We start from the raw sequence: 27905 nt of genomic DNA on the forward strand, positions 1-27905 counted from the left end.
AACCTCTTAGCAGTCCTTTAATTTATATGTGCTCTTTTAAAAAAACAACGTAATGTCCCCCACTTCCAAGTCCTTTCTCTTGTGACAGGCAGGTCCCCAAAACCTGCCCCCCCCCCCCAGGTTTTTGCTCCCAAAGTTTGGACACATGGCACAGTTCACTTGCTTCTAGTTCAGCAGCTTCACAAATATGAAACTGTCTTGTTCACAGAAAGATCGCCAAGGGGGAGAAGAGTATCCCCATGCCTGATCAGTCTGGGAGGAGTAGTGACGAATCTGCAGATGTCTCTGGAAAAGAGGTGGGGAGGAAATGCAGCCTTGCAGAATGCAGAGTGAAAAAGCGTTCTGTATCTGAGCCTCTTCTCCCATTCCAGGGTGGTGGAGGGGAAGCGGAGACAGCTGTGGCATCTGATATGGGAGAAGATGTTTGGGAGTGACTCCCTCCAACAGCTCAGCTTTAAAGGGAGGAAGGTCCAGTCACTGCTGCTTGGATTTGAGAGACAGCTTCTGTACCAGCTTGTAAAGAAGATCAAAATGCTAGAAAGCAAACAAGAGACACTGGATGAGTGCTAACCTGAACTTGGATCAACCTGAAAGTCAAGTATCAATCATGTGACAGGGTTTGCCTGCAGGACCTCTGAACTCCGATTCTACCCTTGCCATTTTCTGGAGGATCAGCTGTCTCGAACATACTTTGTAGTCAACACAGCCAGGGGTGCAACTGCTGAGAGCAACATGCTTGGGTCCAGCCACAGCAAAATGTGCTGATCTTTAAGGCAGCAGAAGACTTACTGCAAGATTCGTTTTCAATTTTTTTTTAAAAAGTCAGGGATGCTGCGTTTTGTTTACTTTTTACAAACAAGATTATGGGGAGGAAGAGCACCTCTTCTGCACAAGCAAGCCAATCCACCTTTCCTTTTTTAATATGCAAGTTTAAACAGATCTTGTGGAGACTGAGGGAACCTTAAAAGTGCTCAACTTCAGCCAGTTTGCTTGAGGTCTCAAAAAACTGATTCAAGGAAGTGGAAAATCAGTTCAAGCAATTCCCACAGGACTGAAGGCATCTCCTTAGACAGGACCCACCTACTTCTATTTCAAACATACACACTAAGACAAGCTGCTTATGAGGCAGATGGGCATTTCCAAAGCAGTTTGGCAAGGGAGGGGTGGGCACACAAACCATTCATGTCAAAGACGCCACTGGCCTAGCTTAAGACCTTTGTGTCAGCTTCAGAAACAATTTGACTATTAGAACTAGCCCTCCTCTCCAACACAATATTTAAAAACAAACCAAACTTGAAATTTGATATATTTAATGTTTTTCTACAATCTTCAACAATATTGTCCGGGCATCAAAAAGCTCTCAAAACACTTAAACTCAGGGCATCCAATGGAGCTGATGGACAGGGGAATCAAGACAACCAAAAACAGCCTTCACAAGACTGGCAGTGAACAGCTCCTGGTCACAGCCTACAGTGATGGCCATTACCACACACGCCCAGCGGTGGCCTTCCCATCGTCCCAGGCCGAAATCAGTCCTCCGCCTTTTTAAAAATATTTTTCGCGTATGCACAGGGGGTGGAGGATCGGGGAGCTTCGATGAGGTGGGGGGGTAAGGAGCAGAAGGGCTGAGGTGCAGTCAATTGTGCTGGGACTAGGGAGGGAGGGAGGCGGGAGTGGAAGGGCCGAGGCACAGCTAATCACGCTGGGAGGAAGGGAGGGGGGAGTGGAAGAGCCGAGGTGCAGCCAATCACACCGGGAGAGAGGGAGTGGAAGGGCCAAGGCGCAGCCTATTGTACCAGGACTCGGGAAGGGGGGAGACGGGAGTGGAAGGGCCGAGGCGATCGCGCCGCCAGGTGGGGGGGGAGGCAGGAGTGGAGGGGCCAAGGGGCGCAGCCGATTGTGCCGGCGGGGGGAGGCGGCCCTGTGGGAGCCAGCGCCCTAGGCCATCACCTAGTTTGCCAACTCCCACACGCCGGCCCTATTACCACAGGTGCCTTGAAGATGAGATTGGGAGTGGAGAGGTGCAGCGAAAGGTAATTGCAGTTATTTTGGCTAAATGAAACCTCCATGTTCAGAGGCAGACTACTACTGAATACTAACTACTGTAGCAACAAATATGGTGAGATTTTGGCCTTTGCTGGTAGGCCTTCCTAAGCATCTGCTGGGACACCATGAGGGAAAGTATGCTGGATATGTGCTGGATCTGGTGGGCTTCCATTTGGCTACCCTTCTGCAGCTTGCTCTGTGGGTCAGAGAAGTTTGAAGTTTGTGTTCATCCTTGAAAACCACCTCCACTTTGCTACCTGACAAAAAATCTTCTGGAACCAAGCAGAGCTGTAGCAGCAGTTTCCAAAGACAAAAAACCTACCAAGCACAGGGATGTTCTCTGCTAGGGGTGGATACTGAAGGAGCTTTATCAATCAGGCCTGAAACGGCCAGAGGGCCCTGAACTGGTGGCCCTGCTAAAAAACTGAGCCAGTCTGGTGGCCATCAGGATGGAAAAGCTCCAACTTCCATGATAGAGAGAAGGCAAATATGACCCACAGCACTGAACCCATGAATTGGCACCCAGTGACCAGCAAACTCATGTCTTTAAAGCTTTCCTACTAACAGTTCTCAGGTTCCTAGCTGTCCCTCTTGCAAATATTTGTGCAAAAAACTCTAGCCCTACCTCTACCACTATCGAGCCTTCTTCTTTGCACTTCCCCATCATTGTCACCAAGCTGCCGGGACATCCATTTCACTCACCTGGACTGCGATGTAGGCCACACCGAGGTAGGCTGCTATGCAGAGTGCCAGAAGAAGGTCAAAAATGGCAGGCTTGACCCTGAAACAGCAATGTTGCCCATGTTCATGTGCAATTACAGAGCCTTCAGTTAGGTCTCCAGTTCTGCTACCTCAGAGGGAGAAACTAAGTGAAGGAAACTGAGTTCAACATCCCATCTGAAGAGGAGTCTGTACTTCTGAACTATTTCTCAGGCCAGCTACATCCAAGGGAGACCACTTGTCTGCAGGCTAGGTCTACTACCATTGTTTTTAATAGACCAGTTGGCCCTTCCCAGAGTATTTCATCTTCCTCTTCTAGAAAGGAAATTTTCCATCCTTTGATAAAAATGTATTTAGGATGCTATACAGAGACCTACAGCCCCCAAATGTACACCTGCTTCTTTAACATGGGCTGCTGGAATGGCAAGTGTCACAGCTTGTGAGATCCTCCCTCCAACCCATAGCCAAAGCTCCTCATGAGGAAGAGGAGGAGGACTGATTGAACCTCTGTACTAGCCACTTCCAGGGCTTAGATTGATCCAGGGGAGACTACAAAACTCGCTTCCTCTTTTTTCGTTCAGTCAACACCAATAAGATTCACATCTCTTTCCTCCCCCAATCCAGGAGAGCAGATGCCGAAGAAAACCAGCCCTACAGTATCAGTGGCTGTGAGGATGACAACCCAAGATCACATTCACTAACCTGTATGCATTCATCACTTGCTTGAGCTGGTCATAGAACACAAACTCTGGATCCCTGTTTGGTGAGAGAAGGAAGGGCCCAATTACTTACATTTTAAACACAACTGTGATGCTTAGAAGGCGAAGACATCTCATGAAGTTACTTTGTGCCCAGTCTGCCAATTAGCAGGAAGCCATTAAACTGGGAGGTGCTGAGGACTGAGATGGGAACCTTCCGTGTGCCAGGTACAATGTCTGACCCCTCCAAAATCCACATCTCAACATCACAAAGGGCAAGGAAGCCTTGGCCATACCTCTGCTAGCTAAGCCCTGGCCTTGTAACTGTCATGGCATCAGGAATTGCTGGCTATAGGATGCATTCTACATGTACCTTCTCACACCCAATGCCTTGCTCCCCTACAACTCAAAGAAGCCTTAACATCTTAACCCAGAAAGCAAGAGACCACCCACACCCAGTGAGCATGAACAGCATTAAGAAATCCCACAGAGCAAATGTTTCCTCAGCAGAACCCACAGCTTAGTCTGTCTGTTGCTAACTTGCCCCTTGGCACCGGTTTCACAATCATTCCAGCTTTCATTAGACCACCATTCCATTTTGCAGAACAGAGCTACTGGAGACATTCTCCTCTGCTGATTTTATGCAGTTTCTCTTATGCAGCAGGTCTTACCAGGGAGTTACACTTTGCTGATCATGCTAACATTATATTGCACATGGAAACTGCTTCTAGACAACCTTGTGCATAGACAGGAGAGGGAATAAATGTTTTAAATAGGTAAATGGCTCAAGGAAGCCAAGCCCCACCTCACAAGGGGGCAGAAGATCAAACAGGAGGGCAAAGGTTGGAAAGGTGGCCCTTTCAGGCTGGAATAGGATGTTTGCATGTTTCTGGGCCTCCGTTCTGTTATCATCCAGTGTCCCATCTCCAACTTGGGCAAAAAGAGGGAGGAAAAAAGGGCGGAAACATAATGGGGATCATAACAAGAAAAAGGATAATCAATTATCACCTATTTGTCTATCCTGATTGCGTTCACACTCTTTTAACGCTATCTGTTGGCAACGCTCACAGATAATAGCAACATTATTGGTACCCCTTCCCACCTCTAAACAGCTGATAGCAGCCAACAGTCCACTCCTCCTTCCCTTTTATCACAACATCCCCATGAGGTAGTTTAAAGTGAGAGAAACTGGCTGATCCAACAGTAAGGAGCAAAAGTCCAGTAGCACCTTAAAGACTAACAAAATTGGTGGCAGGGTAAGAGCTCTCACGACACTGCTCACTTCTTCAGATACTTCTGAACCCCAGACCCCAGGGTCTAACTCCTGCCTCACTCACCGCTTGTCAGCCTTCACATAGTGCTGCTTGACATCTTTCAAGTATCGGCTCATGTAGTATTCCAAGGTGCTGATGAAGGTGCCCTCCTTGTCGACCAGTTGAGCGGCCCTTGGCTGGCTGGTGAGCCAGTCCATCACTGACTCCATCTGCTCCTGCTGGATCTGCTGTAGAAACGCCAAGAGGAGCAGAAAAAAGATGTTAGCGTGTTCTGCAGGTCGAAGCCTATTGAGTCACGCACCTTGCCCTCCTGACTGGGCACCTATTTCAACAGGATTGTACTCACTTACCATCTGTTCTGTGAAGACCTGGAGATCAGCAGGAACCCCCTGGAGAAAGAGAGAAAGAAGAGGCATGATGGGGAGGAGCTGGCAGGGGCCAGGACAAAGCATCTCCAGAACACTGGGAAGAAGAAGAAAGGGAGAGCCTCACCTTTTCTGTGAGGTTGTAGATCACCCTTGTCAGGGCCTCAACAACAATCCAGGTGTTGCGGGTCAGAACTTTGGGGTCTACCTGGGCCCTGCAAAACAGACAGCTGTGTCAGAAAGCTCCTTATTTGTTGGGACCAATGCTCCCTCTAAGCTGTGGGGTCTTTAGAGCAAAAATTCTACTTCATGAGCTACCAGTATACAAGTTGCGAGCTATTGCATAAATTAGTTTGCTGGGGCCATTTTTCCTGAGCTGAGACAAAAATGTGTGAGCTGGAGGCTAAAAAACTGTGAGGTAGCTCACACTAACTCAGCTTAGAGGGAACACTGGTTGGGACACCTCTCCAACAGAGCACAGCAAGATTAAAGAGAAACCAACATCTCCAAATAGAGGTTTCAACTTCCCTCCCAAGTCTACAAGATTAGAATGGAATCACAGATCCATTACACTTGGGGGGATGTTTCTTTTCCAAGATAAGGTGCCTTCTTTTCCCCCAAAGGAAAGCATCACTGCAAATGTGCCCATCCCATGGTTGCCACTTCTTTCTGTACCATTTGCTTAAGGCAATATCAGATTATGTGTGAGGGAGGGACTTAGTGCTCTGTTGCACAAAATGGGACCCAGGTCAGGGGAGGAAGGGGCCAAAGCAGCCAAGCAGTTATCCTTCTGGAATGACACTGGAAGCAGAACTGCAGCTGGCCCCTCTGGGCCTGTGGCATTCCCACTGGTACAGGTGGAGCTCTGCTTAGGAGCTCAGGAGATAATGGTGAGCACTTTCTGCAATCAGTGACAGGACATGTGATGACCACCACCTTAGTTCTGGGGGTTTTTTAAGACAGAGAGTCAGCACTGCATAGTGATTAGAGTGTTGGATTAGGCCTGGCGATGCCTGCTCCCCACAAAACTCACTGAATGACACTGGGTCCTTCTTTCTCTCCTGGCCTTATCTATCTCACAGGATTTTTGTAAGAACAGAATGAAGAATGAGAAAACTATGTACACCACCCAGTCCAAATTAGTATTATTTTTAAAATTTCCCTTCCTTTGTATCCCTCCTTTCTCCCCAGGGGGGACCCAACCTTTCTCCTCTCCTGCATTTTATTCTCACAGCAACCCTGTGAGGTAGATCAGGCTGAGAGCATGTGACTAGCCCAAGGTCACTCAGTGAGCTTCAACAGTGGAGTGGGGGGATTTAAACCCAGGTCTGGCAGATCCCAGTCTGACACTCTTAATGACACCATGCTGGATCTCAAATGCAATAAAGAAAATCAATCTGTTTGAGGAATATTACATATACTAATAGGCTTGGTGGAGTCTTCATGCTCTGAGACCATATGGCCAAGCATCAGATGCCAGGAACAGCATATGTCGAGCAACTGTCAGCACAGATGTCTACAGCTGGCCAGGTTTCCAGAGATCCGTAATATCAAGTAAACTCTCCGTGCTAGCAAATTATTATGTCTATTAAATAGTATACGATTCTTTGCAGTTTTATAAGCACCTTAATATTTTACACAACAGCTTTTTGATAACATCAGTGTAACAGACACTTAACAATGGTTACAAATAATTTCCCAAAAGAGCTGCAACAATGCTATATGAGCATGTGACTTCAATATGGTTGCAGTGCTTGCAAAAATTCTCTCAGTATTTGTCCCAACGGTACTCAATGTCTGCACAGTCCATTTCGGTCCTTTCTCAAGGGGATGTGGGTTCTTTGAGTATGCGGAGTATTGGCATCACAGCTCTACTGCTCACTGTGAATCTTGCAACCATTGTGATCTTGTGACCATTTAGATGTACTACGTATAAGCTGTCACCAAGGATTTAGAAAGCCATTGTGCATAGAGTAAAGTGAGCAGAGCACTTGAATTATGATGTACAACTGGACAACTAGAGCATGATTAATTGAGCTGGTCAGTGCAGTAAGATACAGTGGGAGGACGCCAATAAAGACACTGCATACTCAAAGAACCCACATCCCTTTGAGAAAGGACCAAAACGGACACTGCAACCATATTGAAGTCACATGCTCACAGAGCATCGTCACAGCTCTTTTGGAAAATTATTTGTAACCATTGTTAAGTGTCTGTTACACTAGTGTTATCAAAAAGCTGTTGTGTAAAATACTGAGGTGTTTATAAAACTGTAAAGAATTGTATACTATTTAATAGACATAATAACTTGCTAGCATGGTGAGTTTACTTGATATTACAGATTTGTTACTCCTGTGGTTCCACTATTTGTTATTCAGGTTTCCAGAGATAGCTGGTTGGCCCTTCCTGGCACCAGAATACTAGCCCAGGTATGATCCAGCAAGTCTCTTTTTAGGTTCCCAAAGAATATATACATGAATTGGTCCATCTCTGTCAGTATTGTGTACTTAGACTGGCACTGACTCTCCAGGTTCTCAGGCTGAAGTATTTCACATAACTTACATTCTGGTCCTTTTAACTGGAAATGGCAGGAACTGAAACTGGGACCTTTGCATGCAGAGCAGTCTCTTCCATTTAGCCACAGTCCCTACAGTATGCTCACAATAGCTTTCTAGAGCAGCTAACAGTTAAGGGGCCAGAAGCCTAAGCTCTGCCACTTCACTCTGCTAAGGCTCCCACAGAACAAAGGGCATTCTTCAGCAATCGGCACAAAATGACCCCTACACACACACCACCTAATCTCTTAGCACAGCCTTCTCACCCAGCAGCTGACCTCACATCCATTATGCTGTTGCGTGGGCCGTCGCGATGGCTCTCCAGGTGAGAGATTGTGAACGCCGGCAACCGGCGGATGGCAAACCTCTCATGCTCCCAGGCCAGCATGTCTTCTGCTAGGTTGATCTTTTTGTGCACCATGGAGAATTTCACTTCCGGGAATTGGCTGACAACTACCTGGAGCAAAAAATTGCAGCCACAAGAGTTATGGCACCCATCGGCCTACCTCTACCATCCCCTGGAGCCATAAGTAATAAACAAGGTAGCCCTTGGTGCTTGTAGGGCCACAGTAGGAGGGCTTCTGGAGTTCGGGCCCCATTGGTGGACCTCCTGATGGCACTCTGGTTTTGGCCACTGTGTGACACAGAGTGTTGGACTGGATGGGGCATTGCCCTGATCTTAACAAGGCTTCTCTTATGTTCTTGGGAGGGCAGAAAACTGAATATAAATTTCCTTAAATGAATAAAAAAAATATGACAGGGTTTCTATTTTGTGCTGTCTGAGAACAGAAGGGCTAACAACCCGGGCTCTGCCCACTGAAGCACCTTCTGCTTCCTCCTGCAAGCCAAAATCTGGATCGAAAGCCCTTTAACATCTTCAGCAGTGTGAACAGCAACTGAGTCTCCAGGAACCAACCCACCCCTTACAGTGATTTAACAAGAAATCTTTCACTGGGTTGTACTTCCCCTTTTCCGCAGTGCTACCCATTCAACAGCTGCGCTTTACATTTTATCAGCTACCCTTCTGTGCAAGTAAATTTCAAAATAGAGGAACAAGAAAGATTAGAAAGCTCAAAGTTCTGCAAAAACATGGAGGCATCAACATGTGAGCACATATGCACATGCAAGGTCTGTGCTGTCAAGTCACAGCCAACTTACAGCGACCCTGCATGGTTTTCCAGGCAAGAGATGAACAGAAGTAGTCTGCCATTGCCTGCCTTTGCATAGCAACTCTGGGCTTCTGGAGTTCTGGCGTGACTGGTGGACCTGGGTTTTGGCCACTGTGACACAGAGTGTTGGATTAGCTGGGCCTTTGGCCTGATCCAACATGGCTTCCTTATGTTCTTTGTGGATTCCCATTCAAGTACTAACCAGGCTTAGTATTTAATCTTCTGAGATCTGATCAAATGGGGCTATCCTGGGACATCTAAATCAAAGTATCAAAGTGTTAGTGTAGCACTCTCATGGTTATTTAACCACTAGCAGGTGGCACTACTGTATTACCAAACTGATTACAAAGAGGTTAGAAAGGCCATTCATTTTAGCATCCCACTTAGCATTAGGGGTGTGCATTCAGCTTTATCCGAGCAAAAAAAAAAAGCGCTAGAAAATACCTTATTGGAATTTATCAGATTTTTTATCAACAGGATATAGAGCAGCAGCATCAAACATGTGGCCCAGGGGCCAAATCAGGCCTCTGGAGGACTCCTATCAGGCCCCCAAGCAACTGGCTGTTGTCTGCTTCCTTCTCCCTCTCTCTTGCTTCCTTCTGCACCACAGCTTGCTTTGCAAGGCTTGCTCAATCGCACAAGAGCTACAGAGCAAAACTTCTATTTTCTGCATTGGCTCAGGCTCCTCCCTTGGGCAGGAAGGGGGGGCAGCTTGTTTTTCCAGGCGCTCTCAATTGCACCAGCAGAACCACTGAACCAAGCTCCTCTTCCTTCTATTGGCTGAGGCTCCTCCCCATCCTGGTCCCCTGGGGAAGAAAGGAAAGCTTCCTTTGCCTAGTTCCATGGATCCCATGGGAGAAATACAAAGAAAGCACCTTTAAGACCAACAAGTGCTAATGTTTAAGTTTTTTTAAAAAAATGTCATTGTTTGTGTCCTTTATAAAGTTTATATCTCTGCTACCTAATCATAAATAGGAATACACATGGTCAAGCCCAGTAAGGTCTCCTTTATGTCAGATCTGGCCCTCATAACAAATAAATTTGACACCTCTGAAGGGCATGTGTTTTCAGCTACCGAGTATAGCCAATCTCAAAATTTTCAGATTACCTAAAAAAACAGGATAGCCACAGTTCTTGGTAAAGCTGCAACATCTTTAAATGCCTTCAGCTCTATAGGCTATAACGGGGCTAAAGCTCCATAAGCTATAACAGCCCCATAAGTTATAATGGGGAATCAATCCAGGGGCCTCTTTGTGGAGCACAGCTTCTCAACCCCTCCCCCCAAGTTTCAAAAAGATTGGAGCAGGGGGTCCAATTCTATGGGCCCCCAAAGAAGGTGACCTCATCTTATGGTCACCTTATGGTCAGACACCTGCATATCTACGGGACCGCCTTTCTCCGCATATCCCCCAGAGAGCACTGCGTTCAGGGGCAAAAAACCTACTCTCGGTCCCCGGACCAAAAGAAGCCAGGCTATGCATGACAAGATCTAGGGCTTTCTCGGTGGCAGCACCAGAGCTTTGGAATGCTCTTCCAGAAGCCATACGGGCCCTGCAGGATCTGTCTGCATTCCGCAGGGCCTGTAAGACCGAGTTGTTCAAGCAGGCCTTCGAGGCTTGACGAAGATGGCTGCCACCGGACATCACACAGAACGCCGGTGTTCACGGCTTGGAATTCTAACGCCGCTATAATGTATTCAGCACTATATAATGGTTTTAATAATCTCGAATTGTAATACGTTTTTAAACTGGAAATGTAAATTATGGTTTTATATATTTTATTTGTTTAATTGTGTAGATACTGTGAGCAGCCCTGAGTCCGCTTGCGGAGAGGGCGGGATATAAATCAAATGTAATAAATAAATAAATATAAATAAATAAAAATTCCATTATTTCCACTGGATGGTACGTGGCAGCCCTGTGCACCTAACTGCTGGTGAAGTCAGACATGGCGCAAGACAAGGCAAATCCTTCTTAGTCAGGTCTAAGATACAAAATAACAAGACTATGCCAGCTATGCCAGCTAAGTGCTGCTAACTAGGCCCCCTAACTAACACGGGAAGGAGCTATTCCTCTCACTCTATTAATTAAATAAGACTAGTGGCAGTCCACCCAAAAATTCCGGCTACAGTCTCTGAAGTAAAAACTGAACTGTGTGTGGGGGGGATATTTGCAGAACCAATGCCACTGTGGCAATGCCAGCTCAAAAAATCCAAAGGGGGGGGGGGTCCAAGTCCAGCATAGCCAGTGTACATACAGAGTGCCAGGCAATACCAGTGCAATGTAGCAGTGCCCAGCAAAACCCAGTACTTTCCCTTAAATGCTTTATTTCCTCTATTGAAAACAAGGGTGGATGGGGGCACCTTCTTTGGGTACTCTGTACATGTACTGGTTCTGCTAGGCACTCTGTACATGTGCTGGTTGTGTTGAGCTTGCAACCTCTTCTTGCTTTGATTTGCTGAGTTGGCATTGCCACAGCGGCACTAATTCTACTGGGCACTCTGTGCATACATTGGTTCTGCAGGGCTTGGAAACCCCCCTCCACAACCTTCAATTTCTACTGCAGAGACAATCTGGCTTAACAGTTAGTCCTAAACTTTGGGCTGGGTTGTCCCCAGTATTCTGATAACACCCAGCTATATCTGCTGATGGGTAGGCCAGCAGGACACCACCCTAGATATGCTGTGGCTGGTTGGTTAAAGCATAGTTGTTAAATCCAACAAAGATGGATGTCCTGTACCTGAGCCATGGGGATATGGGGTTTTGGATTGAGCTCCTAACTCTTGAAGGAGTGTTATTAACACTCATGCCAACAGTGAGGAGTCTGGGTGTAATCCTGGAAGCCTCACTTTCTATGGAGGCCCAGGTCATAGGTCATTTTTTTAGAAAAAATATTTTTATTTAAAAAAATAAAATAACACCGTTACCATAGTTCAGATACAAACGGAAAGAAGAGAAATTTTATATCCCTGCAGAAAGGATAAAAAATGTTTACCAAATGCCATCTATCAGGTAAGTCCAAAAACACAAAATCCCATTTCTTAAATCCTTAACCAGCTAATTTGTTGAACATCTATGGTAAGGACTCCTTTACTGGAGAGGAGAGAGGTCATGGCTTAAACTCCCCCTTTGCATATTTCCATCTTTGGCAGATCAGGCAACTAGTCCCCTATATTTCTCCCTGTGACTTAGATACAGTGATCCACTCAACAGTCACCTCCAGGCTGGATTACTGTAACTTGCTTTACACAGAGCTACCGTTGAGAGTAACCCAGAAACTTTAGCTGATACAGAATTCAATAGCTGCATCTGTCCTCACAAGGACTTCATTAAGAGCGCATATTCAACTGGTTCTACACCAGGACCAACATATCTGCCAGAAACTGGGGATAAGAGCACTAAAGATTTGCAGAGTGGCACATACACTAGGTAATGTTAACTTGCAAGTATGTACGGAAACTAAACCCTCAGGATGCATAAAACATGGATTCTGATGTCTCTACACTAATGCACAGAGTATGGGAAACAAACAGGAGGAACTGAAAGTCCTAATAAAGGAAGGAGACTATGACATAATAGGCCTTACCCAGGGGTACAACTTATTTAAAAGGAACAGGCAAATGAGAAAGGGCAGAGGCATAGGAGTATATGTGAAGGAGGTATATACTTGCGAGGAAATATGTGAATCTGAGCATGGCAGCTCAGTTGAGAGTCTCTGGATAAAAATAAGAGTAAGAAATTAGTGACATTACGGAGGGGGTCTGCCAGGCAGGCAGAGGACTTGGATGAGATACTCCTGCAACAGACTGCAAAGTTCTCCAAGAGGAGGGACACAGTGATCACAGGAGATTTCAATTACCTGGACATCTGTTGGAAGTCCAACTCTGCTAAAAATGAAAGGTCAAATAGATTCCTGACTTGTCTTGCTGACAACTTCCTTTTCCAGAAAATGAAGAAGGAAACAAGGGGATCTGCTATCTTGGATTTGATTCTCACCATCAAGGAAGAATTGATTTAAGAAGTGGAAATACTGAGCACCCTGAGCAGTAGTGACCATGTGATTCTGGAATTTACAATCCTAGGGAAGGGGAAAGCTATACGTAGTCAGACTTATAGGTTGGACTTCAGAAAGCCAAACTTCGACAAACTTAGAACTATGCTGGGTAAAATCCTATGGTCAGAAATACTTAGGAAGAAGGGGGTTCAAGAGGGGTGAAAGTTTCTTAAACGAAATACTGAAAGTGCAATCACAAGATTCCTATGAGAAGAAGATTCCTATGGGAAGAAAAATGGAAAAAGCCTAAAGAAGCTGAGTTGGCTCCATAGACAGCTCTCTAAAGACTTATAAAAAAGACTCCTTCAGGAATTGGAAGGAGGGCTTTATAACCAAGGATGAATATAAACAAATCACCAGTGCTAGTAGAGAAAAAGTTAGGAAAGCTAAAGCTCGGTATGAGCTTAGGCTGGCCAAAGATGCTAAAAACAACAAAAAAGGGTTCTTTTCCTATGTTCAGAGTAAGAAAAAGAGCAAGGACATGGTAGGCCCATTGTGAGGGCAGGAAAGTGAAATTGTAAAAGGTAAAGAAAAGAGAGCGGAACTGCTCAATTCCTACTTTTCCTCAGTCTTCTCTTCTGAATGAACCGGTGTTCAACATGGTAAAAACAGAACATATAAGGAGGGTATGAAGTTCCAACCTAGGATCAGCATGGGGTAGTACATAAGCACCTAGTTTCTTTAAATGAAACGAAGTCCTCAAGGCCAGATGAACTGCACCCAAGGGTTCTAAAAGAGCTTGCAGATGTAATTTCTGAGCCTCTGACTATTATTTTTCAGAATTCTTGAAGAACAGGACAGGGGCCAGAAGACTGGAGGCGGGCGACTTTTGTCCCCATCTTCAAGAAGGGGAAAAAGGAGGATCCGGGTAACTACCAACCTGTCAGCTTGACGTCTATACCTGGAAAAGTTTTAGAACAAATCATCAGTCAGTCAGTCCTGGAACATTTAGAAAGGATCGATGTGATTACTAAGAGCCAGCATGGGTTTCTCAAGAACAAGTCATGTCAGACTAATCTGATCTCTTTTTTTGAGAAAGTGACTACCTTGCTGGATCTGGGAAATGCTGTAGAGATCGTTTATCTTGATTTCAGTAAGGCTTTTGGTAAGGTTCCACATACTATCCTTGTTGACAAGTTGGTAACATGTGATTTGGATCCTGTTACCATTAGGTGGATTTGTAACTGGTTGACAGATCGCACCCAAAGAATGCTTGTGAATGGTTCCTCATCCTCTTGGAGAGGAGTGACAAGTGGAGTCCCTCAAGGATCTGACCTGTTTTGTTCAACATCTTTATAAATCATTTGGATGAAGGAATAGAGGGAATGCTTATTAAATTTGCCGATGATACTAAATTGGGAGGGTTACAAATACAGTTGAAGACAGAAACAGGATACAGGATGACCTTGACAGGCTGGACAACTGTTCTAAAACCAATAAAATGAATTTTAACAGGGTTAAATGTAAATTTTTGCATTTAGGTAGGAAAAATCTAATGCATGGTTACAGGATGGGGGAGACTTGTCTTAGCAGTAGTATGTACAAAAAGGATTTAGGGGTCTTAGTGGATCATATGCTGAACATGAGTCAACAGTGTGATGTGGTAGCTAAAAAGGCAAATGCAATTTTGGGCTGTGTCAGAGCACGTGAACTGATGGTATCGCTTTATTCTGCTCTGGTAAGACCTCACCTGGAGTACTGTGCTCAGTTTTAGACACCACATTTTAAGAAGGATATAGACAAGCTGGAACGGGTCCAGAGGACGGCGATGAAGATGGTGAGGGGTATGGAGACCAAGTCCTATGAAGAACGGTTGAAGGAGCTGGACGTGTTTAGTCTGGATTGGAGGCAGCTGAGAGGTGATATGATCACCATCTTTAAGTACCTGTCATCTAGAGGATGGTGTGGAATTGTTTTTTGTGGCCCCAGAAGGTACCAGTGGGTTGAAATTCAACCAGTACCAATAAGTTGAAATTAAATCAGAAGCTTAACATTAGGAAGAACAGCCTAATGGTTAGAGCGGTTCCTCAGTGGAACAGGCTTCCTCAGGAGTTGGTGGGGTCTCCTTCCTTGGAGGTTTTTAAACAGTTAAATGGCCAACTTAAATTATTAAATTATTAAAATGCATTTAATAGACCACTGGTTTTTATGTTTTTTTATGTCTTATTAATTTATTGTTTTAATCTTATGTAAATGTTTTTTAAGCTAAATTTATGTGAGTTTATTATATTGTAAGCCGCCCTGAGCCACTTCGGTGGGAAGGGCGGGATATAAGTCAAAATATAAATAAATAAATAAATAAAATAAACTAACACCAATGATCCTGTGAATTTAGGCGGAGGTATTTGTGAGTTTCCTGCATTGTGCAGGGGGTTGGACTAGATGACCCTGGAGGTCCCTTCCAACTCTATGATTCTATGATCTGCAGGACCACCTATTCGGACCAGGACCAACATATCTGCAGAACCACCTCTTCCAATATGTCCCTCAAAGGGCTTTATGCTTTTCAGATCAACAAGTGCTGGTGATCCCCAGCCCAAAAGAAGTCTGCCTGGCCTCAACTAGAGCCAGAGCTTTTTCAGCTCTACTGCCAGACTGGTGGAACATTCTCCTAAGTGATCCAGGCCCTGCAGGACTTCACAGAATTCCACAGAGCCTGTAAAATGGAGATGTTCCATTATATCTTTGGTTGAGGTGGCAGTAAACCATCTACACTGGTCTCCCCTGCCCTGTTCCACCTACTGTGACCAACTCCCTTGCAAGTGATAGGATTGGGACTTGAGATTTGTGCTACAGATTGCTATCTAATGGCAGTACTAAGCAATTCTGATGGTGCCAATTCTAAAGATTGTATTATATTTTAATATTTTATTTATGGTAACTGGTGAGAGCCAGTTTGGTGTAGTGGTTAAGTGTGCAGACTCTTATCTGGGAGAACAGAGTCTGATTCCCCACTCCTCCACTTGCACCTGCTGGAATGGCCTTGGGTTAGCCATAGCTACCAGAGGAGTTGTCCTTGAAAGGACAGCTGAGAGCCCTCTCAGCCCCACCCATCTCACAAGGTGCCTGTTGTGGGGGAAGAAAATATAGAAGATTGTAAGCCACTCTGAGTCTCTGATTCAGAGAGAAGGGCAGGGTATAAATCTGCAATTCTTCTCTTCTTCTAAATTAATTGTTAATGTTTATGGTTGTTGTACCCCACTGAGCCTACTGTATAAGGAGAGTGGGCAAAAAAATCCAGTAAATAAATCAGTCCCTTTTTTTTTTTTGCAGTTTTTTCCCCCACCACTGGAAGCAATGGAGGCACTTTCTTTGTGGGCCCACAGAACTGGATCCCCTGGTCCAGTCTTTTTTGAAATGTGGGGTGGGGGGCAGTTTGGTGTAGTAGTTAAGTGTGCAGACTCTTATATGGGAGAACTGGGTTTGATTCCCCATTCCTCCACTTGCAGCTGCTGGATGGCCTTAGGTCAGCCATAGTTCTTGAAGAGTTGTCCCTGAAAGGGCAGCTCTGTGAGAGATCTTTCAGCCCCACCCACCTCACAGGGTGTCTGTTGTGGGGGAACAAGATAAAGGAGATTGTGAGCCACTCTGAGACTCTAAGTGGGGAGCAGGATATAAATCTGGTATCATCATCATCTTCCTTTTGAGAAGAGGTAGCCGAGGCCAAGCTGAATATCTGGTTCCTCAACCTCAAAACACATACCCCCTGCCGCCCCCCCCCCCCCCGAATCTCCATTGACTATAATGGTCCCATAGGGTATAATGAAGCCAGAAAAATTCAGGATTTATGAAAAAAAATCCAAACATCATACCAGTATTAGAATTCGGGCGGGGGGGAATCCTGAACTTTTGGGGGTTCAATATATCCAATTCCAAAAAATCCCGAATTTTTTTTTTAGTATATACACCTACTTAGCATCCTGGAATGCAGCACTGGGCAGGTGCCTGCTGCTTTACATATATTCCACAGTTTGCTACTTCCGCCACTTCCAGAAGAGGAAGCAGACTCTGAATCCCCTTACCAGTTCCAGTTCCTTCAGAAAGGTATGCTGAAGGGTTCCCTCTTTAGGAGGCTTTGAGACATGCAGATGAAGACTGTTCCCTCTGCCCAGAGTGTCCAAACAAAGGACAAAAGCCACACTGTCCTGCAGCAAACTGGAATCTGAAAACAGAAGTGGTCACAGATATGAAACTACTGTGGCCTTGCAGGGTCCAAGAAAAGGCAGCTTCTCGGCATGGAGCAGCACAGCCCACAGGACAAACCTGGGAACCACAACAGAGGTTCAGCTGCCCCTCATGCCTTTCAGAAAGGCTGTAATTGGGAGTTCTGGCAGCAGGTCACCTGCCAGCTCCTCTTGCTGTGCTTCTCCTCCCCACCCAGCATCCCGAGCAGAGAGGACATAAAATAAAGCCTGCCATACCTGTGTGGTCCAGGTTGTCTTCCAGCCACCTCTTTGTCCCTTGGTAGTTAAACTTGCCACCTCCAGATGCAAAGAACAGCAGATTGTACCTGCATGTGTGAGGGAAAGGAGGGTTAGATTGGCAAATGCACACCCCACTGGCCTCCAAAAAGAGAAAAGCGCTCCCTTTCTTACCCGGCATGGGTCCGCTTGTAGGTGTAGAGACGAGAAAACAGCCTAGCCAGTTCTAAGAGCACTGCAACTCCACTGCCATTGGAATCAGCACCATGGGAGAGCCACTGGTGGGGCGGGGGAGAAAAAGTGAAACATAAGACTAACAGGGTCAGACTTGGGAGCAAAGGACAATGAAGGACAGAGCTGAGACTCAGCACAGGCCAAGCTGTATCATCTTCCTATGCAAAATGCACCACTGGCAGCCAGAATCCTTCCACAGAAAATAGCAGCAGCCAGCAACACAAGCAGAAGAAGCCCTTTTCTTTCTCTTGTTGAAAAACCATTTTCTACACATAAATGTAAGATGTTACTATGAGTTACATCACAATCTTCCTCTCAGATACTTCATGCAAACATAGTTATGTGTTTCCTAGAGACATCTAGAGAGCCAATTACATGTTTGTTAAATGGACTGGCCAAGACGTTCATTAGGATGGAATGGCAAACACACACCCAGACTTCCAAAGGATTAGAGAAAACTCAGACAGCTCAGGCAGTGTGGGACCTCCCACCAAGCTGCACCAGCAGGGCCCCCCACTTGCCAGAGGACTTTTTGTATGTTTCCCATCTCAGAATGAGGAGAAAGATGGAGTGAGAAAGGGATAACAAGAAGGACAGAGGGGGGAAAGGAGAAACAATTATTTCAATTCGTGGGTCCCTCCCTCGCCCACCCATTTAGAAGTTTTAAAAGCATTGTTTGATTGGCGTCTTCCAAGCTCCCCAAGATTAAACTACAACCAGCATGTGGGGTGCTGCAGTCCACGTAGGACTCCTACAAAGAGCCTCTTGACCAAACTTCAAGCTCCCCAAGATTAAACTACACCAACCAGCATGTGGGGTGCTGCAGCCCATGCAGGACTCCTACAGAGAGCCTCTCACCCAAACTTCAATCTCACCCAAATTTCAAACTCCTAAACTTCCAGCAAGTGGGCAAAAAAGCACCTTATGGAAAACACTGAAAGGTCAGGGGAACTCGCCAAGGTCAACATACCGGGGCAACACCAAAGGAATCGTAATGAGCCACTATCACGATAGTAGGTAGGTCCTCTCCTCCCAGTCCAGTCAGCCGCCCCTGATGAGGGGAACAGAAGATTAATCAAGAAAAATGTGCCTCACCACTAAAGAAACCAGCCCAGCACACCCTGGACAGACCCTGGAAGTGTCTGGCTTTTGTTCAGCTTTGCTGTAGTGTCTGTAGCTTTGCTGAATTTGTGCTGTCACAGTTTTTGATTAAATGCAGGGTATGCATTTTATAATAAGGAAATAAAGATAGCACCTGTGCAGAGCAGGCCACGCCATGCACACTCCACACTCACCTCCACACTGATGATCTGCCAGTCACTGATGGCTTTGCTCTGGGCCCCACTTGTCACCATCTGGAAGCCATTGGCAGTGGCTGTGTGCAAGAGAACTGGAGGAGGGGGAAACACAATTGCTGTTCAGTCCTACAGTGAACACCCAAAGCAGCCAGTGAAAAAAAACCAGAAGTAGCCAATAAAAAAGGAGATGTCATGGTTTGAATGATTTGGAAAGCAACATGGAGGCCAGATCTAACCTACCTCACTAAATGAGGCCAAAGTGATGAGGGGAGAAGCACTCAAGTTTTTCACAGGAAGGCCAGGATAAAAATACAATAGTTTAATCATCAGGGAGAGAATAATTAATTAAGGCCAAGAACAAAGCCAACAGGAGGAGGAGCCACTTGTAGACAGTGAATTCCCTCCCCCCCCTTTCAAGTAGACTGTTAAGTTTGCCTGACCCCGGCTAGGCAATCCTGTCAAAACTCAGAAGTGATGCTGGATTGGTCCTACTTGGATAGGAGACAGCCATGGAAGCCCAGGGTTGCTATGCAGTCAGGATTGGCAAACCACCTCTGAACATCTCTTGCCTTGAAAACCCTCTGGAACTACCATGAGTGGACTGTGACTTGACAGCACTTTCCACCCCCAGAAGCTGTTATGATAGCAACTTCCCACCTCCCCACACAAGGTTTTCCCCTCTCTGGGCAAAATCAAACCCTGGCAAGTTATTAGTGAAGAAGGAAATAAGATACAAGGGTTAATATATCTTCAACTGATAAGCACCGAAGAGATACATTAAGGAACTTGACTCAATTTGAAAAGATAATTTTGAATAAAAAGGATAATCTCTTAGGTCATATGTACAAACTTCTAATACAATATGACACAGAAACAGAGCAAGTTAAGACATGTATGGTGAAGTGGTCACAAGATTTTGGGAAAGTGATCCTATTCCAGCAGTGGGAAAAGCTATGGACAAAGGACATAAAATTCACAGTGAGTCAGGCACTTAGAGCAAACTGATATAAAACATTTTACCACTGGTATATCTCCCCAGAAGTTATTGAGAAGATGGATAAAACTTATCAATGACTGTGTTGGACGTGTAAAGAGACAGATGGTACCTTTTACCATATGTAATGGTCTTGCAAAAAAAAAAAAAAACCCTAGCAAATACTGGAAGAATATACATACCAAAAAGGTAAAAAAAGACTAAATTTGCTATGCTGTTAAGGCATTTTACCAGTGAAAATGGAAAATTCAAAGCATGAATTGCTCAGAAATGTTAACTGCAGCAAGAGTCGTATTTGCAGCTAAATGGAAAGCTGAGGATTGTCCAGCTCTTGAGAATTGGATAGACAAGATGCAAGAATATGCAATTATGGCAAAATTGACAAGTTACATTAATCAAAGACCAAAAGACAAATTTGAAAATAACTGGTGATTTTTATAACTATTGTAAAGCAATCCTTGTAGTTACACATTTGAACAGCTTAATATCATATCATGCTCAGTATATGACAATTTTATTACAAATAATAGGGGTATTGTATACATAAAAGCCCTGTATTGAAGATCTCCCATTGGCTGAGGTGTGCACGCCATCAACCTTTGGCTCATCAACTGCCACTAAAGTCTGTTGAATTCCATTGGCTGAAGATTGAGGCACTGCTTCACAAAGGAGAGAAAGCTTTTCCTCCATTGGATGAAAGAGGGAAGAGAAGGAAAACTACTACAGAAAGCCTTCCCTCTATTGGTTGAGGGCTCTTCCCCCTCCTCTTCAGGGGAACCAAACAGCCAAAGAGACACAGACAAAAAAATATTCTAGGTTTACAGAGAGAGACAGAGAGAAAATGAAGTCCTCTGTTTAAGACTGAGCCACTGAGGAAGTTGCCTTTGCTTTCCCTTCAGTGCCTGTTGCTACAGATATTTAGTGTGACAAAGCAAGGCAGGTGGATTTGAGATACTTGGATGGGAGACCAAGATGAAAGCTGAATGGGTGGGGCGAGTAGACAGAGCCACCTGGGTCTTCTTGGTGAATGTGTTAAAGAAAGAGAAGCAAGCACAGTCCCTCTGTTTGTTTGGAAGAAAACTTCACTTCTAGGCTGCTCTGCTTTTGTTTTCCTGTTTGTTTGAAGAAGTTGGTTGAAATACAAAAGATGGTTACATTCAGTGGATAAATTACCTCAGTGAGATCACAAAGGTGTGTGCCTGCAAACTGTGTTTACTTTGGCTGCTTTATGTGAGTGTGTGTGTTCACTTTCATTCAGTGGAAGTGCAGCCAACTGCTGGGGTTGAGGAAATGAATACTGTATTAAGGAGAACTGCACTGCTGCATTTTTATTTTTTTTGGGGGGGGGGATAGGAAAATCTCCTGGCTCCACCCCCAAAGACCCCAGGTGTTTTCTGAGTTGGACGTGGCAACCCTACAACCAGTAAAAAGCAGGGTGAGGAAGCCCTTTCCAGGCCTATTTTGGCTTTGAGGGAGAACTCACTGGGACCAGTACTGACTAAGGGTTGCCAGCTTCAGGTTGGAAAATTCCTGGAGATTCTGTGGTGGAGTCTATGGAAGCCAGACTTTGGAGAGGGCCCCAGGTGAATATAATGCCATACAGTCCATCCTCCGAAACAGTTATTTTCTCCAGGGGGAAAGAGATCTGTTGTCTGGAGTTCAGTTATGATACCAGGAGATCTTCAGCCTCCACCTGGAGGTTTCCTACCCTTGGTGACTTGATGCCACCTGACTGGCATGACTTAAATAGCCCTGGTTGCTTGCTCCTGTTCAGCAGCAGCCCTTGCTATGATAGCCACTGTGATGTGATAGTCAGCGTTTCAGAGCAGGGTCTGTCAGACCCAAGTTTCTACTGTGGAAACTGACTGGGTGATTTTGGACCACCCACATAATTTCAGCTTAACCTACTTCATAGGGTTGTTGTGCGGAACAAAAAGGGGAGAGGAGAATGTTGCTTTGTTTCCCACTGCAGAGAAAGACTGTCTTTTTCCTAGAGGCTGCAAGGAAGGGGGAGCAGTTGGAAAGAAATCTACCCCCATCTCTTTTGCCCCCATTCCTTTTTTCTCAATCTACCCCTCTTCCCTACATTCCCCCACTTTCTCCATTTCCCTTTCCAACAACTGCCTTCTCAATATACCTTGCCACCCTCTATTTTTTCATCTTGCACAGTCAGCACAATGGCCCCAGAATGCAGAAGGGAGAGACAATTAAAGTGTTTAAACTGCCTTTCTGATGGCGGGTGGAGACACAGAACCCAAGCCTGCTAGGTGTGCATTATGAACAAGAGTGTTTTAGCCTTGATTACACTATTAAAAACACACAGGAGATAAGAGGAATGCAATACACCCCAACACATACATTCCTAAGGAGACTTGCAAGTCTCTACCTTCAGCCGCAGAGGCTGAGCCTTGTGATGCAGAAGCCGCCTGGGTTTGTTCATAGATGGAGAGAAGTTCATCATCTTCCTCGGCAAAGTAGACTGGCACGATGGTCTCCATGGCTAGCATTTCAGGCTCTCTCTCCATGAATTGCTGAGGACACAGGAGGATGTGCCAGGAGTCAGAGAACAATCAGGATGTTCCAAAGAAAAAGAAAGAGATGCTTTGGTTGTGTTGCAGCCCACCTTTGCAAAACCACCTTGCATTCAACTGCAGCAATGATGCTTCTGTGATATTTCTACAGCCTATTCTGTTTCTGCTGTTTTACTGCCAGGCTGATAAGCAGTAGCTGTGCCATTCCTTTGTGCCATGAGGAACAGAAGCTGCTGTCTTTGAAAAATGTGCTCTGCAATGTGGTGGCTAAACACCGCAAAGCTTGATGTCCCTGTTCTAGATCTTCCCTCTGTCAGACTCTGCAGTCCCAAACTGACAAGATGGTGACTCTCTGAAAGAGGGAGTCTTACTTGTAGGATGTTTATGTAAAGCAGTTTGAACACTCCAAAGAATAATTCAAAGGTAAACATCCTGTACTGTTACTACAAGACAGGAACAGTATCCTCACTGCCTTTCCTAAGCATCCCAAGGTAGAACAGCAGTAAAATGTAGCAGGATCTTCCAGCACTAACCTCACCCACCTGACCACAACAGCTACTCACCTACAGATCACACAAGCATGAACACTCAGCTTCTAAGTCAGCAGTTTTGAAACTTTACACTCTCAGCAGACTCTTTCCACATTAGCTTGCCAGCAAAGGAGCTTCTCAAGCATATTCTGTATCAGTCAGGCCATATGGAGCCAGGCCAGAATCAGTCAGGCCTTACGGAGTCACATTTGGTATACAGGGCCCAACAGCATACCCTAGAACTCATTCTATTCTCCCTTGAACTAAGTATTGCAGGAGAAGACTCGGTTGTCTTTCAGGGAACTTGGTCTGCCTATACAAACCTTCTTACTGTGGGACCTCATCACTGCCCGCAAACACAACGCCTATTTCAGCAGGCTAACTTGACTGCTCAGCCCAAGCTTCATGCAGATGTTTTTTACGATCAGGGTTTTGAGTGACAGAATACCCAAGTTCCCCCCAAGAACCCTGCTGATGCAGAGACTCCCTCTTTTAGATCTACTCTAACAATCTTGAACATAACCTATTGGAAGACTTTCCACTGCTATATTCCAAAAGGGATGCTTACCCAGATGACATCCTGAGGCACTGATGACATGCTTTGCGGCAGGATGATCACCACAGCGCCAGCTGACTGGCGGAGAGCCTTCTGGTACTGCTCATAGGAAAAGTCCATTAGCCGCATCATCACGCAGCGCCGACTCAGCACATCCGCTTCCACCGTACGTGCCTCTGTATTTAGCACAGCATTCCGAGTGCCTGGTGGGAGCAGAAGAAGGGATCTTGTAAGCAGAGGCTCTAAAACTACAGAAACTCTCCGACTTCCAACCCCAAGTGAATTTTCCCTCCTCCACCAGTATTCCCACTCCAGGCTGTTTGCCTCCAGGTTCTCAAAGTATAGATTTGGTCTGAATCAAGTTGACATGGTGCAAAACACAAAAAGGCATAGCAATATGGGCAAAAGAATCCTGCCAAAAGACAACAGAGCACAAAAAGCTTGGCAGACACCCCTCCATCACTAGGATAACACCAAGTTCAGTAGGGTTTACACCAGTAATTGCCTGCACACCCATCCTTTCAACACTAAAGGAGGACCAGTGGGGCTGTGTGGGAGCTTTGTACTGTAGTCACCAGCCATTGAGGCCATATTTAATATCTGCCCTGAGCTCATTCTAAGGAGGGTGGAATATAAATTCAAATAAATATCCCAACTCTTCCCCCAGAATTTTTTGGGAATATTGACTGTGCTCTGGGTTTAGATGCTTCCTTTCAACAACTGCTCTACTATTTCCATTTATATACACTTTTCAGCTTTCTATGCTGCTCCGATCAGCGTTGTGAAGAGAGAGAGGCTACTTGAAGGTACAGGGTCCCAGTGTCAAGCTCAGTAGTTTAAGTTTATTTCAATTTATTAAGTTGAAAGTTTGGTTCTGTTCCTTAGAATTCTTTTCTGTATAATTGCATATCAAAGTTAAGTAGTCCCCCTTTGTTATCACCTCCCTTTTCCCTTTCCCACCTTTGAATAGCAAATGTAGGAATGTAATGCTTTGATAGTAGGCGCCTCCAGGAAAGGTTTCCATGTAGTAACTATCAACTGTAACAGGAATTCATGAGACCGAAGGAAGTTGTAACCGCAGAGATAGCAAGGTGCATATTTGTAGCAATTCACACGTCCTTGTTATCTTTTAACTATCTGTTCTATGCTCTTTGATGTAACCCTTAAAGCTTCATACCATACAGTACTTTGTATCACTTTCAAAGTGTTCCACCTTGAAGCAACAATGGATTATCAATAAACTGAGACTTTGTATTAAACAATTACTTGGTTATCTGAAACTTCCATCCTTGACACCCAGGTTCAATACTTGATGTATGCAGTTAAAACGATCATGAAAGAGACAAGGTGAAAGACCTCTTCCTGATCCCTAGGAGAGCCAATATCAATCAAAGTAGACCATGATGGTTCTAACAGACTAAGGGTCTGACTCAGTCAAATACAGCATCGTGGGCTTGTGACGCCTAGTTTCTCCACTGTCCCAGTGTGCATGGTCACCAGCACATTTTTAAATGGTTACTTTACTGAGAGAAAATATACAATTGCCAATACATTTCCTCCAACAAAGCAAAAGGCATACCTCTGAAGGGCCATTTTCAGAAAAGAAAATTATGTGGGCTGGAGGGAGACAAGCTCCCTTCTGCTTCAAAAGCCCCTCTATGTTAGTTCCTCCAGTATCAGCTGCAACTCTGCTGCTCAAGGACAGTAAGTTTAACTAGGAATAAGATACTTTTCTCCCAGGCTGGCTTCCTTTGCTAATCAAGCCCCCAGGACTGACTGGAGCTAGGCATGATTGACAAGCATCCCACGAAATGTGCTTGCTAGGCCTGGACAGCAGGCCACTTGACACCTTACAATAATAGTTAAAAAATGTGCATTAGATAGCAAGCCAACTAGGGAACACTTCACAATCCCTTTCACAGACATGCTCAGAGTGGAACACATCCTAGAGTTAGGGTGGTGTAATACCTAGAGCAGTGATCCCCAACACGGTGCCTGTGGGCACCACAGTGCCTGGCAAGTAATTTTAGAAAGTGGGTGGAGCCAGATGGGGTCCTCCTTGGAATATTGTTTTGAGACTTTTGTTTGTTGTCTATTTATACTGTATGAATGCATGCCCACTGTTGTAGGCTGTTCATTTCATGACAATAGAATTTTGTATACACCAGTCAAGAGTGTTTGTTTTTGCATAATATTTTGTATTTTTGTATTTTACATATTGTGCTGCCACTGTTCTTTTGCACTAGATTGGTTTGGCAGATTTTTTAAAAAAAATTGTTTTGGCAGCAGCTGCCACCATAACACAAGAATTTTCACTGTGACTGAAAGTAAGCTGCAGCAGCCATTTTATGGTTGCCTCCATCCCCTGTGGCTGTGCCCACCACAGTGTGTCAGAATTCCAAAGGTGCCCCCAGGCTCAAAAAGCCAGTGTGTCAGATTTGGAAAATCCAGGCTCATATTCCCACCCAGCCAAGAAGCTCACTAAGTGACCTGGGGTCAGTCATACACTCCCTGCTGAACATCCCTCACAGGGTTGTTGTGAGGAATAAGTGGAGGCAGAGAGAACCACATGTGTCATCTTAAGCTGCCTGCAGGAAAGGCAAAATAAAAATGTGATAGATACAGAAGACCTCAGTGGGTGGGGGTAGGAAGGTCACCAAACTAAACAAAGTTTGAGTTAAGAAGAACTTTTAAGGCCAACCCAGAATTCTTAAAGGTGCCACTCGACTCAGACTTTGTAATGCTGCTTCAGACCAACATGGGTGCCCACCTAAATCTACCAAACTTAACACTGTTCCCAAGCCTTGAGAATGACGACAATCATAAACCTCTTTTCAATCAATCAACCTCACTTGTTCACTTCTGCACACTGTGTGTCGTCCTCTCACTCCACAGGAAGGATGTGGGCTGCAAAGGAGTTCCTGGAGATATCCCCGCGAAGTTGCAACATGTGTTCTGCTTGCCACACACACACACCAATCCCTTCTCTTAAGCAAGGAACCAGTTAAGACCAGCAGAACAGGTCTGTAACATCCTGCACACACCCCCTTCAGGATTACAAATAGGCAGATGGTTAAAAGCAATTTAGATAGGGTACATAACCACCACCTCCTCCTGGGGGGTGGGGGGAGAGAAACACACCTTGCAAGAGACTGCTACAAATCATTATTACTACATAGAAATGTTGCAATGTTCAGCTGGCTAACCAGGTAGGTTGAGTGACTGGAAGACATATGATAAGGTGCCTCCAACCAGGAAATTTCTTTCCTATGTTATTTCTAATATGCAAGCTTACAAAAGCATAGGTACCATCTTAGAAGCAACACTTCTCACCCCTGGAAATGCCTCTTCCAAAATGGGGCCTGCTGTGGCAAACAGATATAGATATATATATATATATATATATATATATATATATATATATATATATATATATATATATATATATATATATATATATATATATATATATATATATATATATATATATATATATTAAAATACATGCTTTGACTAAACCTAGTCAAAAGTCACATAATTAAGACTGCAGTCCCAGACACACTTGACTGGGGATTAATTTCATTGCACTCTGAGTGATTTACTTCCAAGATCTGTTTAAATAACTAGACAGTAGCTTTAACGCAAAGCAATAACAAGCACCACGACCCTAAAAAGAGTTACACACTTCTAAGCCCATTGACTTCAATAGGCTTAGAAGGGTATAACCGTGTTCAGGATTGCACTAGTACCATTCAATTTTCTTCTCATTGAGAATATTCACAAGGCCACTTTCTGCCAGTAAACTCTTTTGTGGGTCGTAATTTTAGTGAGGGAAGCTACACCAGTTTTAAAAAGAGTAAACAGCTTGCCAAAACAAAATTCTTCATAAGACACCAACAGGGGACATTTAAATAGAAATTAAGCAGATTAACAGGTGGATTGTCTAGAGTTCAGCTGCAAACCCTGCCGGGCCGGGCCAGGCCTAGCCTACCTCACAGGCCTGTTGTGAGGGCAAGAGCACGGCGCCCTGACCTCCTGCCCTTGGCCGAGCAAGGCCACCCACCAGTCCCTTTGCCTCACCGTAGGGCTGCCCGCCCAGCTCGTACTGCTGCATGCGGTAGACGGTGAACTCGTGGGCGGCCGAGGCGGGTGGCGGGCCCAGCAGCAGCAGCAGGACGGCCGGCACCACCAGCAGGAAGCTGAGCGGCAGGCACGAGGCCTTGAGCAGCACCGAGCCCAGCACCTCCTCGCCCGCCTCCTCCAGCATCGCGGCAGCGGCTCCGGGGCGGAGAGGGAGGCCGGCTCGCTCCCTCACACCATCGCCTCAGCCACCTCGAGGCTGCCCGCCCGCCCGCCTGGCACGCTGGGAAATGGAGTCCGCTCCCACAGCCCTGGCGCGCAAAGCATTTTGGGAGCTGAAGGGGAAAGGGAGCAGCGTCCGATAAACTGTTACTTCTGCCT

At 45.3% G+C, this 27905-nt stretch overlaps 1 protein-coding gene across 4 annotated transcripts; it reads right to left on the reverse strand.

Annotated features, from left to right (window-relative positions):
- Positions 1-27827, reverse strand: NCLN (nicalin). 4 transcript variants are annotated; one of them, XM_060232903.1, is made up of 15 exons: positions 27525-27827; positions 23457-23647; positions 22214-22358; positions 18831-18925; positions 18506-18586; positions 17476-17579; positions 17302-17390; positions 16903-17042; positions 7937-8115; positions 5231-5318; positions 5089-5127; positions 4802-4965; positions 3469-3522; positions 2749-2827; positions 1-534 (listed from the first exon to the last, which is right to left on the reverse strand). In XM_060232903.1, exons 1-15 carry the CDS (start codon positions 27709-27711, stop codon positions 475-477), a joined length of 1695 nt encoding a protein of 564 aa, XP_060088886.1. In that variant the 5' UTR covers positions 27712-27827; the 3' UTR covers positions 1-474. The 4 variants fall into 4 exon arrangements, with proteins under 4 accessions (XP_060088886.1, XP_060088883.1, XP_060088885.1 ...); XM_060232900.1 differs by having other exon boundaries at positions 7925-8115; positions 27525-27816; XM_060232902.1 differs by having other exon boundaries at positions 4802-4962; positions 7925-8115; positions 27525-27749.
- Positions 27828-27905: the final 78 nt, after the last annotated feature.

The sequence above is a fragment of the Heteronotia binoei genome, chromosome 2 (genome assembly GCF_032191835.1).
Source record: "Heteronotia binoei isolate CCM8104 ecotype False Entrance Well chromosome 2, APGP_CSIRO_Hbin_v1, whole genome shotgun sequence".
Taxonomy (NCBI): Eukaryota; Metazoa; Chordata; class Lepidosauria; order Squamata; family Gekkonidae; genus Heteronotia; species Heteronotia binoei.

Excerpts from the sequence above, each read along its gene's own strand:
- NCLN (XM_060232900.1), bottom strand. The coding sequence starts at position 27,711 with ATGCTGGAGGAGGCGGGCGAGGAGGTGCTGGGCTCGGTGCTGCTCAAG. Across the intron at positions 17,580-18,505 it reads ATTCCTTTGGTGTTGCCCCG|TGGCTCTCCCATGGTGCTGA; the intron begins GTATGTTGACCT and ends CCGCCCCACCAG. Across the intron at positions 8,116-16,902 it reads TTCTGAAGGAACTGGAACTG|GTAGTTGTCAGCCAATTCCC; the intron begins GTAAGGGGATTC and ends TTTTTGCTCCAG.